The sequence below is a fragment of the Meles meles genome, chromosome 20 (genome assembly GCF_922984935.1).
Source record: "Meles meles chromosome 20, mMelMel3.1 paternal haplotype, whole genome shotgun sequence".
In the NCBI taxonomy this organism is placed as follows: Eukaryota; Metazoa; Chordata; class Mammalia; order Carnivora; family Mustelidae; genus Meles; species Meles meles.
The window spans coordinates 12,512,827-12,529,786 of NC_060085.1; the positions used below are offsets into that span (position 1 = coordinate 12,512,827).

A 16,960-nucleotide genomic window follows, 5' to 3' on the forward strand; every position below is an offset into this window, starting at 1 on the left:
GAGTTGGGGGACAGTCTGAGAGACCCCCACAACCTGGGACGTGAAGAAGTAACATGTGGTGAGCCTGAACCATGGAGCTCTAAACAACACGTAAGAAAGAAACAAATCTGACATCCACATAGCAATGTGGGTGGGCCTTAAACCATAGCTTTGGGTGAAAAATTAGAAAAGAAGTATATTTATGTATATATATATATATATATACACACACACACACACACGCACGTATATATATATATATATATATACACACACATATATATATTCATATTTATACCTGTATCATTGATACATATATATCTCAATGACACATGCATATATATCTATGATACACATATCTATCATATACATTTTTTTTTCATTTTATTTATTTTTTCAGTGTAACAGTATTCATTCTTTTTGCACAACACCCAGTGCTCCATGCAAAACGTGCCCTCCCCATTACCCACCACCTGTTCCCCCAACCTCCCATTGGGTACATTTGATGACAAGCTTTGAAGTATTTACCTAGGAGCAGAGCTCACCCCCATATTACAACCCTGCTTCCATCCTCCCTACTCCCTCCCCTGGAAGACTGTTATTAAGTGTCATCTCAGAGCCATGGTGAGCCAGTGCTTGGAGGACCCAGAATCTGGTAGAAAATGGACAATTGGGCTGAGTGTCAGAATGGGGTCCCTCATACAGGAAAGCAGCATTGGGCTACAGGGGCATGGGGCAGCCCAACAATTCCAGGGGTACCTGTCTCAACTCCCTTCTCTACCTCATCCCTTGGCCACCTCTCTGGCCCCTACCCCCAGCCTCTCTGTGCCATGGCTAGCCCTGGCTCTGGCCTCATTCCCTGTCTCCTGGTGAACTGTGTGTGCCTGCCCACCTCCTCTTTTGACTCCAAATCTACACTGGCTTCCAGAGTCCATGTCCATCTTTGGAGACACATGCACCTTGGGGAGTCATTCCAACCCGCTTCAAATCCTGGATCCTCACCATGTGTTGGGATAACCAGAGAACTGCCCTCATGGGTTCTCTGTGGGGATTGGATGCCAAGTGATTAGCACAGAGAAAGTTCTCAAGGAATGCTAGCTGGCCTTGTGATCAATTTTTATCATCGTCTTTGGGCTGGCTGTTACTCACTCTTCTCTTCCAGGTGATGCATATTGGCGCCAACCCCTATTCTGGGGCACCCTATGTCTATACTGTGAATGCCGTCACCCTAGCACGTACTCCTACTTCCTTGGGCAACCCACCTCTTCCCCTTTGTTGGCTACAAACAGGCCAAAGTATGTGCTTCAAAATGTATAAATGGTACCAAAAAAGGGGGTCTCTCTTGGCTCTGTGTCTCTGTCTGGCACTTGTTCTGTCATCCTTCCCAGAACAGCCCCTGTGCAATGCTCTCCATGGGAGGGGGGTCTCCAAGTGACCTGACCAGGTATGAGTTAAGGAAGGAGAAAGGCCAGGCCCTCATCCTAGCTATGGGCTCTCAGCCAGAACTGCAAGTCAGGGCACATTCGGGCTGGCCCCACATCCTGCCCCTGTGCCCTTCCTTCCTCCTTGAGGGGGACACTATTCTACTCATTCAGCTCTCTCTGCTTATGCATCGGTGTCAGAGACCCAAGACTGGGCTCCCAGGAGTATAAGCAGACAGAGCTGAGCACTGCCACATAGATACACAGATTCTGAAATACACACCAGCAGTGAAACCCAGGAGACACTCAGCCAGGAACAGAGACACTGTTGCTCATTCTGCACCCCTCTACTGAGCATGAACCAGGTGACTGGAGCTGGTACAGGACTGAGATAAGCCAGAGACACACAAACAAGGGTACCATGGTGGGTTGAATAGCATCCCCCTCCAATTCATGTCCACTGGAATGTCAGAATGTGACCTTATTTGGAAATAGGGTCTTTGCAGATGTAACCAAGGGAAGGATCAAGGTGAGATCATCCTGGATAAAGGTGGGCCCTAAATCCAATGACTGGTGTCCTCCCAGGGATAGGAGGGGACACACAGACAGAAGCAGGCTTTGTAAAGACAGAGGCATGCCTCAGGCCACCAGAAGCTGGAAGAGATTAGGAAAAATTCTCCCCTAGAGTCTTTGGAGGGAGCATGACCTGACCCTGCCAATACCTTGGTTTTAGACTCTAGCCTCCAGAACTGTGAAAGAATAAATTTCTGTTGTTTAAAGCCACCTGGTTGTGGGACTTGTCACGGCAGCCACAGGAAATGAATATGGACAAACACAAGTGCGCATAAACAAACAGTGACCACAGAAGCACACACAACATTGTATAAATGAACACATGTACATGGTGACAAACCCAGGACCACCCTTCTGGCTCAACACCATTCTCCGTACGCCTGGTATAGAGAACACTTCCTGCCTGGGATGGACCCTGGCATGCCTGACTGCTGTGGGTCCAGAGTTTGGGGGGAAGGAGGCAGTGTGGGCAGTAGATGGACTCAGTGTGGGACCAGGTTGCTGGGACTATAACCCCACTCCACCCCATCGCTCTCCCAGCCCCCTTCCTCCAGCCAGAGCCTCCCTCTGCTTTGGCTTTCCATGGTCCGTAAAATTTCTCCCTTCCAGCTCCCCTGGCTCTTGCCACCTGTTCCTGGAAAACATTGCTGGAAAGAGGGTTCCTCTTGTCTTGCTTGCAGACTGCTGCCTGGGATGCCCTGTTTGCAGCTGGGACAGGGGCTGTGCATCCTGCCGCGGGCAGGGCCAGTGGTGAGCCGGGGCCAGCTGTAAGCCAGGCAGGAGCTTTATCCCCCTGGTGCTCTCCCCTGTGATGGATTCCCAGAGGTCTTTCCCCAGAGTCTGGGATGTAGGATGCCAGCTTCTCCAAGTTCAAGGAGGGTGACAGGGGCCCTGGAACTGCCCTTTCTCTCTTGATCTTTCTCTCTTTTTCCTTCCTCTCTCTCTTCCTCAGGTCCTCCCTCACTTCTTTTCTTCCTGTGATCCCTCCCTTCTTGTCTCTCATGCTCTTTCCCTAATTCCGCCATCCATCACACCTTCACTGAGCCCTAGCTAAAGAACTTGGTCTGAATCCTGGAATCCAAAGAGAGCATTGCTGTAACCCTAAAAGAGCTCTCAGTCTAGCTGACAGCTGGATGCAGACATATTACATTATATAAAATGCAACAGTATAACATAATGTATTATAATCTATAGTAGATTGTAACTGCACAGGAACATTATTTACTTTCTTTTTTTTTTTTTAAAGATTTTATTTATTTATTTGACAGAGAGAGATCACAAGTAGACAGAGAGGCAGGCAGAGAGAGAGAGAGAGGGAAGCAGGTTCGCTGCTGAGCAGAGAGCCCGATGTGGGACTCGATCCCAGGACCCTGAGATCATGACCTGAGCCGAAGGCAGCGGCTTAACCCACTGAGCCACCCAGGCGCCCCCATTATTTACTTTCTACCTTGAGTTTTTTTTTACTCAATTAACAAATATTTAATAAACTCCTACTATATGCCAAGCAAGCTTTTCCTTTTTGATACTATTTTAAAGTTTTTTCTTTGTTTTTAAAATTAGTGCCAAAAGAGAAAGGCATTACAATTTGTAAATGAAATTACATATCTTGTATCTCTTTAGCTTAGTAGTTGGGGCTCCTTAGTCTTTAGCTGCAAGACTATTGTTCTAGTACCAAGGAAAAAATGTTACATGTGCATGAGATTGTGCATTTTTAAAAAATAAAAGCAAGCAGTAAAAAGATGAATTCAAACATACAATAACATTATTACATATGTTATATGATATATATATATATATATATATATATATACACACACACACACACATACATACACACATACTGGTATATATATAACACACAGATATGAATACGCATTCATCCTGGTAGTTCTCTGGAGAATTCTGACATCCACAAATCCAAAAGAAAAAGAAGCCTTATAAAAATGTCATCTTTCCATCTAAAGAGGTGAGCTTCAGATCTCCAGATCCCTGGTGGTTTTTACTTTGTGTAAGTTTTTCCACCAGGTCAGCCTCCTGCAACTCACCGTTCTCTCTGATGAGGTACTTGTTCATGTACCCTTATTGTAATGCAGAGGTCCCATCTCACAGCAGTTTTAGCATCTCTTACGAGCTCACACGGCCCACACCAATATGGAGAAAGTTCCTGGTGTCCTCCAGTTCCTACTCTGCTGAGTAGGTTTGTTGGGTGTAGACCATAGTCCCTGGGCTGTGTACCCTACAGCTTCACAGCATGTGTGTCCTCACAACACTCCCCAAGGGCCTTGCTGCCAATGAGCGAAGCCTGCAGCCGGGCTATCAGGATCCTTCACCTTTGCTGATGGACTTCCAAGGGTACTCAGCCCTTCTCATGAGTGATCGCAATGTCCTAAGTCTTCTCCATAGAGCATAGCCCAAGGATCTGGCTTGAAACAAATTCTGTCACGAAACAAATCACATAGAATGACAGGATGCCATTCCATGAGTCAGTTTTCTAGGGCTACTTAACAAAGCACATACACCTAGTGACTTAAAACCACACACATCTACCCTCCTCTATGCTGGAGGCCAGAAGCCAAAAGCAGGGTCACCAGGTGTGAGTCAAGGTGTGAACAGGGCTGAATCTTTTAGGGAATCCAGGAGAGATTCTGTCTCCTGCTTTCTCAGCTGCCTCTGACTCAAGGTTCCTGGCTCAGCTACTCCAATCCCTCCTTCCAGTGTAACATCGCCTACTTCTCTGTGTCTGACCCCTCCTGCCCCCTTTCAGAAGGACACTTGCAGTTATTGCAAGCCCATCGGGATGATCCAGGGCAATCCCTCTGTCTCAGACCCTTAACTGCATCTCATCAGCATGCAGTCCCTTTTGCTGGGGGAAGGGAACACAGTCACAGGCTCTGGAAAAGAACCTCTTAGGTGTGATGGGTTGGCAGGAGTCATTAACATCAATAATTGTAAAATAATGAAATGGAACCCCAGGGTCTCATTGTCAGTGTCGGTGTGACAAAGTGTCTCCATAACTCCTCTGGAGTCAGTGTTTCTCTCTGGCTCTGTGAAGGGGTGTGTCTAGGGCTGCACCTGCTCTCCCACCCTGAAGGGTGTCTATTCCTTCTAATGACAGCCTTCCTCTTCCAGTCAGGACCACACTTCACTGCGCAGGCACCTGAGAGAGGTGCATTCCTGATCACCAACGGCACACATATGCAGATTGTAATGAATTCCTGCTTCACCAGTCCAGGGCACTGTCTCTGGGGACAAATCATCTCTCAGATTTGCATTTTCTGCTTTACAAAAATGTGAATAGGAATAGATTTGGGTCATGTCTATATGTTTAGAAATAATAACTTATTTTGAGACGTAGAAGAGTGAATGCACAGGAAATCCTTCCCACAACATTTGGCAAACGGCAAGTGCTCATATGTGATAGCCATTCTTACATTTATATTATAAAACGCCTTCTATCTGCAGCCTAAATATCTGGCCACAGCTTTGAGTATGAACTTACACCAACAAAAGGTCCTCTTCTTGGGGGCGGCTGGGTGGCTCAGTGGTTTAAGCCGCTGCCTTCGGCTCGGGTCATGATCTCAGGGTCGTGGGATCGAGTCCCACATCCAGCTCTCTGCTCTGAAGGGAGCCTGCTTCCCTCTCACTCTCTCTGCCTTTCTCTCTGCCTACTTGTGATCTCTCTCTGTCAAATAAATAAATAAAATCTTAAAAAAAAAAAGGTCCTCTTCTTGGATGTTCAGATATATGGTATTCCCAAACCCCAGCATGGAACTCAGACCGATGTAAAATTTCATGTGACTCCTTCATTCATGGGTGATGTCCTGCAACATTTCTAATCTGTAAAGAAGGTACCCATACCCTGATCTCTCTTTGTGCCATCCTGAGATACTACTGTGCCCTCCAGCACATCCCCCAGATAGATTCAAGTAAAACACAAGAATGAGAAATTGATGTTTCACTGAAAGTAAGGTGGGGAAGAAGGGAAAAGGATTTCTACAAGATGTCAGGTAGCAACACACTTTTAGCATTCTGTGTGTTTTCATATACTGAGCCCTCTACTCCTCCACTCCGACCTCCTCTCTAGTCCCTCCCTTTCTACCTCGTACTCTTCACTTCATATTCTGACATCCTTCTCTCAATTCAGATCAGTTATAGAAAAATTCGCCTAGGATCTGTCACCTACAGACAGAAGGGAATAGACCGGGTGAAGTACCTTCATGGAGACAAATAGTTTGTTTACTTTTTCGTACATTTTCATACTAAAGGGTGACTATAAAACACTGGACACAATGCCCCACCCCCTAAATGCTGCAATGTTGGTGGCATTCATTATTATGCTAATTTCTGTTTATACTTATGTTGGAGGAAACAAAGTCTTTCCTGGTTTCTCCATTCAAGAAGAACCATTGGCTTCAGTGCCCAAACACATCCATAGGATGCCCCGCTCTGGCTCATACGCAGAAAACATATTCTTAGACATAGGCAATGGGATGGACTTCGTCTCACAGAGGAAAGAACAAGAGATGACGATCGCTAGTTCCTAGGCAAAAGGGGGCAAACAAATTGAAGAAAATCAAATATGTAGCGTGCTCCAATACCTATGCATGCGTCCAACCATACCTTTCAGTATTTTCATATATTAAATCTCTACAAAAGTCCTGTGGAGAGATTCATGATTATCCCCAGCCCAGCTATCCTATTTCCTCACCAACAAACTGGCCATCAAGAGCTTAGGGGACTGAATTTTCTCTGGAAACTTCTCCTTATGGCATTCTTGAGCTCCTTATTCCTGAGGCTGAAAATGATCGGGCTGAGAAAGGGAGTGAAGACTGTATAGGTGGTGGCCATCAGGGTGTTACTGTCCATAGAACGGGGGCCCTTGGGCTTGAGGTAGATAATGGACGCAAAACTGTAGTGCACAATGACCACAGTGAGGTGGGACACACATGTGGAGAAGGTCTTGTGCCTGCCTTCAGCTGAGGGGATCCTCAATATGGCGGCCACGATGAAGACATAGGAGATCACGATGAGGAATAAACATCCCATCAGAGCTGTGACGCACACCAGGATCACACCCAAGGTGACAGAGGAATTCTCATTCCCACAGGCCAACTTCAAGAGAGAAAACACGTGGCAGAGAAAATGGTGGATGACGTTAGACCCACAGAAGGTGAGATGAAAAACTATCAGGGTCACCATCATCCCCATGACTGAGCCACCAGCCCAGGTCCAGGACACCAGACGGGCACAGGTGCGGGTACTCATGAGCACGTTGTAGCGCAGGGGGTGGCAGATGGCCACGTAGCGGTCATACCCCATGATCATGAGCAGGAAGGAGTGGGTGAAGCCAAATGTGAAAGAGAAGAACATCTGACTGGCACAGGCCACAAAGCTGATGGAACGGTGGCTGGAGAGCATGTCAACCAGCATGCGAGGCGTGACGGCAACAGTGAACAGAATCTCGGAGGTCGACAGAGCACACAGGAAGAGGTACATGGGTGTGTGCAAGCCGCGCTCACTCCAGACAGTGGCCATGATGAGCAGGTTCCCCAGCAGCGTGAACAGGTACATCAGCAGGTACAGCAGGAAGAAGATAGGTAGGAGATGCTGTGGGAAGTTGGAGAAGCCCACGAGGATGAATTCAGACACCATGCTATAGTTCTGACCAGCCCCGGATGCTGCATCTGCTCAGATCACAGAGGGAATGAAGGCGATCAGAATAAAGATCATGAATCTATATAACAATATACCCCAGAAAATATACAAAATGGAGGAACACAGACGCAGTGTCTTAGGATTGGGAAAATGACAAGGATACTCACTGTTTCTGCTGTTCTTTAACATGGAACTGAAAACCGTGAGTGGTGCTCTGAGAAAAGAAAAGGAAAGAAGGTATGTAAGGACTGGAAAGGAGGAGACTGGCTTGTCCACCCAGAAAAAGCGAACGAATGAGGTCAGAACATATCACAGTGTGAGAGAGCACTGAGCTGTAGAAAACAAGACCTGCTTCCAGAAACCAGTATTTCTCATAGAAGTGCAGAGTAGTCGCCATTCACAGTATGAATTTGAAGTAAAAAGTAAGATACCATTCCCAGGAGTGACACAAAGTATAAAGAAACAGCTCTCTCGCATTTTGGTCTGGCGATTTCTTTACACTCAAGAAAAGTTGAGCCTCTAATGGGCTTTTGTTTGGGGGCATTATCACTTCCCTTGTTCACCAGATTAGAAAGAAACACAGATTTTCTGACAATATTCAGTTATGGATACGTTCTAAAGAAGAATCAACCTGTTCAATGTCAGTGTAAGTAACAATTATTTAGGAAAGTAACTACTTTTACAAAATTAACATTTAGTCACAAGAGTGGTTTCTTTCCTACCTTCCTCCTCCTTCTCCTCCTCCTACTTCTTCTTTCTTCTTTTTTCTTCTCCCTCTCCTCCCCCTCCTCCTCCTCCTCCTCCTCTCCCCCTCCTCTCCCTCCTCCTCCTCCTCCTCTCCCTCCTTCTTCTTCCTACATTTTAGCAAATTTGTCCTGGCTGGGTGGGAGACAAGATGATGCTTGAATCTGCTTCTTCATTCAGGCTATGGCAATATGTGGTTGTAGTTGAAGCCTATGGTGAAAATACATCCTCACCTTCAGTGGAAAACTGAGAACCTGATGGTCCTCCAGAAAGGGTCTCTGGGACCCCAGGGTCCTCATATCACACTTGGGAAGCCTCTGTTGTAAAATATCTAGGAATCAATCAAGCACATGAATGCCTCCATATTCAGAAATTTTTACCATTGATAAAATGCAGGTGGTTTGAATACAAAGAGAAAGATCTACACTCTCAGATGAGGTCAGTGAGTATGGAAATGGTAACACTTCTTCCTCAAATCAGAGCACCAGAGCAACTGCATTTACACTTTCAGTGAAGCAGCTGTGCATCTCATAACAGTTTCCTCCAATCCCTTCTGAAAACTAAGGTCAGTGCAAAACCATACTGATCTTCTGAACGTGGAGTCAATAGGAAAGAAATGCTCTGGCAGGTGTGAAGACTCATCATGGACATTATACACATCATAGTCATTTTTAAGTGTGAACCAGGAACAGACACAGACACTGACCAAATTGATTGGATACCTCAGAAAATATCCCCACATGAGTCACAGCTTAACATGTGCTAAAGGTGGGAGCACAAGTCAAAGGGAAAAGGTGGATTGTTTAGGACTTTGTGGTGGGAAAACTGGTCCTTTTATGAAGCAAACTCAGTCTGAATTTCTGCCCAAGACCATATGCAAAGGTGGATTCCAGCATTCAAGACATAAATACGAAATATGACCGTGGAAGTTAAGAGGAGAAGGTATAGGAGAAGAATTTTGTTGATCTGGGGTTGGAGAAGGACTTCTTAAACAAACTTCAGAAACACAAACATTAGGTGTTTTTGAAAGAATGAAAACATCAAGAAGAAGAGTATTCGTTCAACAAATGATGTTCTGGATCCAGCTAAGAGTAGATGGAAAGGTGAGGAAAGATCACTGTCATTGTCCACAACTGACCAGGGAATATGATGTAGAATAACAAAAAACCAGTTCTATCTACAAGAAATAGAAATCTCAACGCAGAAATGAGCAAAGGTGTGAGCAGAGAGCTCACATCGGGTATAGCACAAGCAAATGAAAACATGTTAGAGAGAGAGAGAGAGAGAGAGAGAGAGGGAGAGGAAGGGAGAGAAAGGAAGAGAAATGCAGTGGAAATTCAGTGTCTACGTATTTAAGGTCCCAAATTGGAAAGTGCCCAGTGCTGATCAGGTATGGGGAGAAGGCAATATTAGTGTACTGCCTGTGAGAACTAGAGGGCTAAAATTAAGAGTTCCTGGGCTCTATGCTCCAGCACATGTACTCCTGAATATCTATCTCCATTGCTGACAGGTATTTATAAGGGAACATGTCAGGGAATGTTTTGTAACATTGCTTGTAGTGCAGAATGTGAGAAGTGCTTGTCCATAATTGGAAAGAGGGCAGGTCATATGGGTTGGGTGCAAACACTGGAGTCCCAGGCAGCAGTTGGATGCACACTCAACAGACTAAAGTACCCTTAGAGACTCTTAATCATAGGGAAAAACTGAAGATTGCTGGAGGGGAAGGGGGTGAAGGGATGGGGTAACTGGGTGGTGGACATTAAGGAGAGCAGGTGATGTAATGAGCACTTGGCATTATATAAGACTGATGAATCACAGACTTGTACCTATGAAACCATAGTACATTATGGGTCATTTAACTCAATTTAAGTAAAAATTCTTTAAAATAATATTGAGTGAATGACACAAAAATTAGATGAATTCTCCAGTATAATCCCATTTGGGCACATGAAATACGGAGCCCCTGAAACTCTTCTGAATGATGCATATCACTATACATTTGTCAAACCCACACAATGTGCAACACAGACAGTGAACTCTAATGTAACCCGTGGGCTGAGTCAATAATAATGTATCCATATTGGTTCACCAACTGGAACAAATGTACTACACTAACACAAGAGGTAGAAGAGGAAATAATATGCAGGAGAGAGGATGTCTGCCTTTTTCTGTAAACTAAAAACTTCTCTATAATCTAAAAGTGACCAATTTTCTATGAAACTAAAAAAAGGAAAAGATAATTTACAACATAGGTATGCACAGAGAATACCTCTCTACAAGTGCATACAGAAATCAAAAAGCATGACTTCAGTGTCTTAGAATGGTTGGTTGTCGAAACTGGAGGGAAACAGGGTGGCAGAAAGAGAATATGAATAAAAATAGAAAAGGACATTGAGAAAACCAAGATTATCAAAAGCAGTGAACCAGAAATATCATTGACTCATACCTCTGCACCTGTTGTCTGCCATAAAATAAAACAAAAATATATTTTTATGAATAATTTGAGCCTCATCTTCTGCCTAGAGCTCCCAAAATCCTGGGTTCTGGGAGAGGACCCAGCCATAATTGCACCCCATGGTCTCCCTGGAGTCTTGTTCCCAAGGATCCCCCATAATAGGGGTCAGAATGGAGCCTAGAGGACACAGAAGCAGCAGGATGGGGAGGAACCTTTCTGGAGTGAGGAAGGCTGTGCTGATGACCAGGAAATTGTCTGGTGGCCACGCAGGTATCCCTCTCAGAAACCCAGACACCGGCGTCTTCTCCCTTCTGTGCCTTATTCCCCTCCACTCAGCATCCTCACCGTCTACAAAATGCTGCCCCTGTGCTCTGCTCCTCTCCGTCTGTGTGGCTCCACTCCTCTCCCCTGCACTGCTCACTGCCCCGGGCTCCTTCTCTGCTTCTACTCCTTTCGGGATCCCAGAGAGCCTTGCCTGAAACACACACCCAGTGTAGTCATCAGAACCAGTCTTCAAGTCTCAGCTTTTGCTGTGTGTTTCTGAGAAAGAAAGTTCCATCTCTGAGCCTCCTCTCCCCCAAATGAAAGGGGGGAGTAAGCAGAGAACCATCTGGAGAAGGTCCATGGGCTTTCCCAGAAAGGGCCCCATGTTCACCTAAAGTGGGTAGTTATCACTGAATTTGACATCTTTTTTTTGTCCTCTAAGCTGCTTTGCTGTCCTCAGTCTATACCACATGGAACCAGTTGGCCCCATTCTAAATTCATGGTCTCTGCCCTTATGACGACCCTTAGTCCCTCTGGTAACCTGACAACCCAGTTCTGTTGGGGGTTGGCTGGTCCAATCTCCACCTTCTCACGTAGCCCCTATTTTACCATTATAGTCTGCCTTCCCACATCCTGCTGGGTGGGGTGGCAGCCATTCTCTGGACTGGGTTCCCCAGTCTCCTCTGACAGGTGCACGAGAGAATTCTGTCTACTCTGTTCTCACAAAGGATGGCTCACACACAGATGTGGAGTCCATGTCACACACCACAGGAGTACATCCAGCTCAACCTTCTGCCTCCCCCACAAGGCTACCCTCCAGGATAGCAAAACTCCTGTCAGCCAAGTCAGGACACAACAGCACAGACAAGACACACACCTGGAGCAGGGTTTCTGATCCTCAATACTCCTCGCATTTGGGGCCATATCATTCTCTGGGATGGTGGCTGTCTTCTGCATTTTATTATGCTCAACATCCCTGGCCTCATCCCCCCAGTGGCAGTAACCTCTCCTGCCTTCCTGAGTCATGACAACTGTCTCCAGACATGGGCACATGTCCCCTGTGGGGTAGAATCACCCTAGACTGAGAACTACTGACCTAGAAGCTGCAAAGGGCACTAGGTTGGGTGAAGAACACTAGACCCAAAATGGGCAACCCCCAGCAGCTGCCCAAGGCTAAGAGCCTGTCTTCTGACCTTTGTCCCAGACCCTGTCCAAATTCCGAGTCTGGGTCTCCCTCTCCACAGCTGCCTGAGTATTGCCACCTACCCTGTCCCTCCTGGTCGCCCTCAGCCTGGGTTTCCTCTTCCAGGAAGCAGCCAGCAGGGGAGGGGAGAAGAAGCTCTCCAGCCTGAGGCTGTCAGCAGCACACAAAGGCAGGTGTGGGGCCAGACCTCAGGGCTCCTGGAACTGAGGCTATGTGCTTTATCCCTGTTACAACTTCCCAGGAGGCTGCTCTCCAGGGCCTCCCCAGGACACCAACATGCAAGGTCAGCCCTCAGAGTCTTGAGAGGCCAGGAGGATCATCAGAGAGCCTCTGGGGACCTGCAACCTCTACTCCTTCCTCCAACACTCCAACACAATCAAGACTCCTTATTTTCTAACTCTGCCCAGAGACCCAGCCCCAGCCCCTGCTCAGGCCTAGGAACTCCCAGTCTTGGGGGAGACAGGACAGGATTAGATGCCCTCAATGAGTTGGGATCAGGGCAAGGTCAGAGGGAAGGCGGGAGCTAGAGCAGCCCAGAGTGGGAATCCAGGGCTCTCCAGTGGGATCAAGGTAGCTGGAAGGCTTCCCAGAATAAGGGTAATTTAGAGCTAGGTCTTGGAGAGTGCTTGCTTTTGATCAATAAAGTGTTCAGTGTCTTCTGGCCAAACTGGATAGCCCCGCTTCTCCCCTTGGTTGACTTAAGCTATCTCTTGTTTTCATGGTGATCCAGCCAGAAAATTCAAATTAGTATGTGAATTCTTGGGCTATAATAACTCACTTGGTCTTGTCCAGTTCCTGAGACAGAGCCCCTATGCCCTTGTCTCAGGAGTGATAGTGGTTTCTGTATGCTACTGAGATGAGTGGTGGCTGAGCCCTCAGCCTGAATAGTTTTAGGAAGGGGGCTGCTCCCCAGAACAACCAAGGGGGTAATTAGAGAATTGGAACCTCCAGCGAGGGGACAGGGGTAAAGATTGATGCTCAATTAGGGATAAATGACTCAATCAATAATGTCTGTGTAATCAAACCCCCATAAAAATTCCCTAAAAATGGGATTCAGAAACCTTCCCAGCTGGTGAATACACAGTGGTGCTAGAGGGTAGCGTGTGCAGAGAGGGCGTGGAAGTTCCTCGCTCCTTCCTCCATATGTTTCAGGATACATCTCTTTCATTTGGCTGTTCCTGAGTTGTTTGTTCATAATAAACTGGGAAGAGTAAGTGTTTCATTTTCCTGATTTCTGTGAGTTATTCTAGCAAAGTATTCAAACTGAAAGGGGGAAATGTAGAAACCCTCATCTTTGTAGCCACATCAGGCAGAAGCACCGGTGCCCTGGGCACCCAGTACTTGTGACTGGCATCTCCAGGTAATTGGTGTTAGAACTGAACAGAATTATAGGACACTAACGTGTGTCTGGGTAGTTGGAGAATTGGTCACTGGTGTGGAAAGAACTCACACATTTGGTGTCTTGAGTGTTAGAAGTAGAAACAGTTCACTTCCTGTCTCCCTCTGTCCAATCAACAGCACTGTCCACTCTACATCTGAAATCAACCTCAGTTTGCCACTCCACCCCATCCAGGATGCCCTCGTGCACCTCTCCCCATCTCTTCCTGAGTCTGCCCACCCTGCCTGCCCTCAGCAGCCTGCTTCCCTCACACCAGCCGGAGGGGGTCTCGACAAACAGGAATCTGACCATGCCACTTGTGCTTAAAATGTACCTGTTGGTATCATCAGTTTGCAAAACTGTTTGGCAGTATCTATTCTAGCTGAACCTAGACATTCCCTATGAGTCGGCATTTACACACCTAACTGTAGACCCAATACAACACATAAGTATTAATCCACCAAAGGACATGTACTAGATGTCATAAGAACACCCTCATAGGAAGCCCCAACTGGAAACATGCATGAGAATGTTCACGTAGTGGAATACAGCTCTTTCCTCTTGCATATTGCATGCAACACTGGGTGTTATATGTAAACAATGAATCATGGAACACTGCATCTAATGATATACTATATGGTGACTAATAAAACATATTAAAAAATAAAATTTACCCAAAAACACATTTATTGGTCCCCATTCCCCTTAAAACAAACTCCTCAATTGGACACCATTGTCTTGCATGCCCATGCCCTTCCCACCTGCATGCCTTCAATTCCAGAAATACACTAGCGACCTTCAGCTCTCCCTGGTGCACTGAACACACAATTGCCCCAAATGCACTATGCCTCTGTCACCCTGAGCCTTTGTATTTGCTGTCCCCTCTGTCTGGAAACCCCTCTTCCACCTGCCTGGCTCAGCTGAATCCTACCTACTCACCCTGCAGGACTCCCACCAATTTCAAAGTCCATAAACCCAGGCTGGATGTGTGACCTACACTTAGCTTCTGCAGATCCCTAAGCTGTCCCCAACACCCCTCTAACCACTCTGTGCTGTCATCTTGAGTTATATGGCAGCTTCCCTCGGTAGACCATGAAAAGGACAGAGCAGACCCTAGCCCTTGGTCATTGCTGGATTCAACCACCTAGAATATTTCCATATAAAATAAGCCTTGGATAACACTTCTTGACTATATGAATGAATAAATGAGGGTAAAGAGCTCATGAGGACATATAGCACTCCTTTCTGTCCATGATCATGGGCAATGACTGCTATGTGTCCATCTGCCACCCACTGAGATACAATGTGCTCATGAGTCCACATGGCTGTGCTACCTCATGTCCAGGTGCTGGGCTGGTGCCTCAGTCATGGGGATGATGATGACTCTGATAGTTTTTCACCTCACCTTCTATGAGTCTTAAGTAATCCATGATTTTGTCTACCATGTTCTTTCCATCCTGAAGTTGGCCTGTGGGAAGGAGACATCCTCTGTCATCTTGAGTGTGATCCTGGTGTGTGTCATAGCGCTGATAGGCTATTTATTCCTCATCATCCTCTCCTATGTCTTCATTGTGGCTGTCATATCAAGGATCCCTTCAGCTGAGGGCAGGCACACGATCTTCTCCACATGTGTGTCCCACCTCACTGTGGTCATTGTGCACTATGTTTTGTCTCCATGATCTACCTCAAGTCCAAGGACCCCCGTTCTATGGACAGTAACACCCTGATGGCCACCGCCTATACAGTCTTCACTCCTTTTCTCAGCCTGGTCATTTTCAGCTTCAGGAATAAGGAGCTCAAGAACACCATAAAGAAAAGCTTGCGAGAAAATTCAGTCCCCTAAGCTCCTGATGGCCAGTTTGGTGGTAAGGAAATATGACAGGAGGGCTGGGAATAATAACATCTGTCTCCATAGGACCGTTGTAGGGTTTTGAGGATATGAAGATACACACATCCAGAGTTGATAGATGCATGCTCAGTATTTGTTTACCCCCCTTGCATGGGATCTAGGGATCAGGATCTCCTGTTCTTAACCCTGTGTGATGAAGTCTATCCCATTACCTCCATCAGAGAATGTGTTATCTGCCTAAGGGCCAGGAGGGCGGCATCATGTAGGTGCGTCTGGGCACTGATGCACAGGGTTCTTGAATGGACAAGCATCGGATAAGCATCATAAGGATAAACAAAAACAAGCATTATAAAAATACCGAAAGTGTTGACCCTTTTCTTTTTCTAAAAAGGATTTTATTTAATGAGCGACTATGGGCTCCAAGAAACAAACTGAGGGTTTTAGAAGGGAGGGGGATGGGAGGATGGGGGATCCTGGTGGTGGGTCATAAGGAGGAAAGATATTGCATGGAGCACTGAGTGTTATACGTAAACAATGAATCTTGGAACACTATGTCAAAAACTAATGATGTATTGTATGGTGACTAACATAACACAGTAAAAATAAATAAGGACAGAGGGGCAAAAGGAGAAGCAGGCTCCATGCTAAATAAGGAGACCAGCGTGGGGAGTCAATCCCAGGCCCCCGGGATCATGACCTGAGCCAAAGGCAGACACTTAACTGACTGAGTCACCCAGGCATCCTTCATTAATCCTTTTCTTACAAGCATTGTATCCAGTGTTTTATAGTATTGTGTTTTGTTTAGTTTTGTTTTGTTTTTCCATAGCCTGTTTTATTTTATTTTTTAACATTTCTTTTATTTAAATTTAAATAATTAACATATAAGGTATTATTGATTTCAGAGGTACAACCCTGTGATTCATCCGTTTTACACAACACACAGCACTCACCACAACACATACCCTTCCCAATTTCCGTCACCCAGTTACCACATCCCTCCACCCCATCCATTCTAGCAACCCTCAGTTTGTTTCCTATGATTAAAAACCTCTTATGGTTTGTCTCCTTCTCTGATTGTGTCTTGTTTTATTCTTTCCTCTCTTCCCCTATGATCTCTCCTCTGTTTTGTTTCTTAAATTCCACATATCAGTGAGATCATATGATAATTGTCTTTCCCTGATTGACTTGTTTCACTTAGCATAATACCCTCTAGTTCCATTCACATCATTGCAAATGGCAAGATTTCATTTTTTATTTTAATTAATTATTTTTATTAACATATAATGTATTATTTGCCCAGGGGTACAGGTATGTGAATCATCAGGCTTACACATTTCACAGCACTCACCATAGCACATACCCTCCCCAATGTCCATAACCCAACCACCCTCTCCCTACCTCCCACAATTTTGTTTTGTGATGACTGCATAGTATTTCT

The 16,960-nt window shown here is 45.8% G+C and overlaps 1 protein-coding gene and 1 pseudogene across 1 annotated transcript; one reads left to right on the forward strand and one right to left on the reverse strand.

The window, feature by feature from the left end:
- Positions 1–6,695: 6,695 nt before the first annotated feature.
- LOC123933006 (olfactory receptor 10H3-like) lies at positions 6,696–7,634 on the reverse strand. Its single transcript, XM_045991846.1, has one exon. The coding sequence runs from the start codon at positions 7,623–7,625 to the stop codon at positions 6,696–6,698; it is 930 nt and encodes a 309-aa protein (XP_045847802.1). The 5' UTR covers positions 7,626–7,634.
- Positions 7,635–9,696: 2,062 nt separating this feature from the next.
- Positions 9,697–15,516, forward strand: LOC123932197 (annotated as a pseudogene).
- Positions 15,517–16,960: the final 1,444 nt, after the last annotated feature.

Coding starts and splice junctions, on each gene's coding strand:
- LOC123933006 (XM_045991846.1), bottom strand. CDS start 7,625: ATGGTGTCTGAATTCATCCTCGTGGGCTTCTCCAACTTCCCACAGCAT.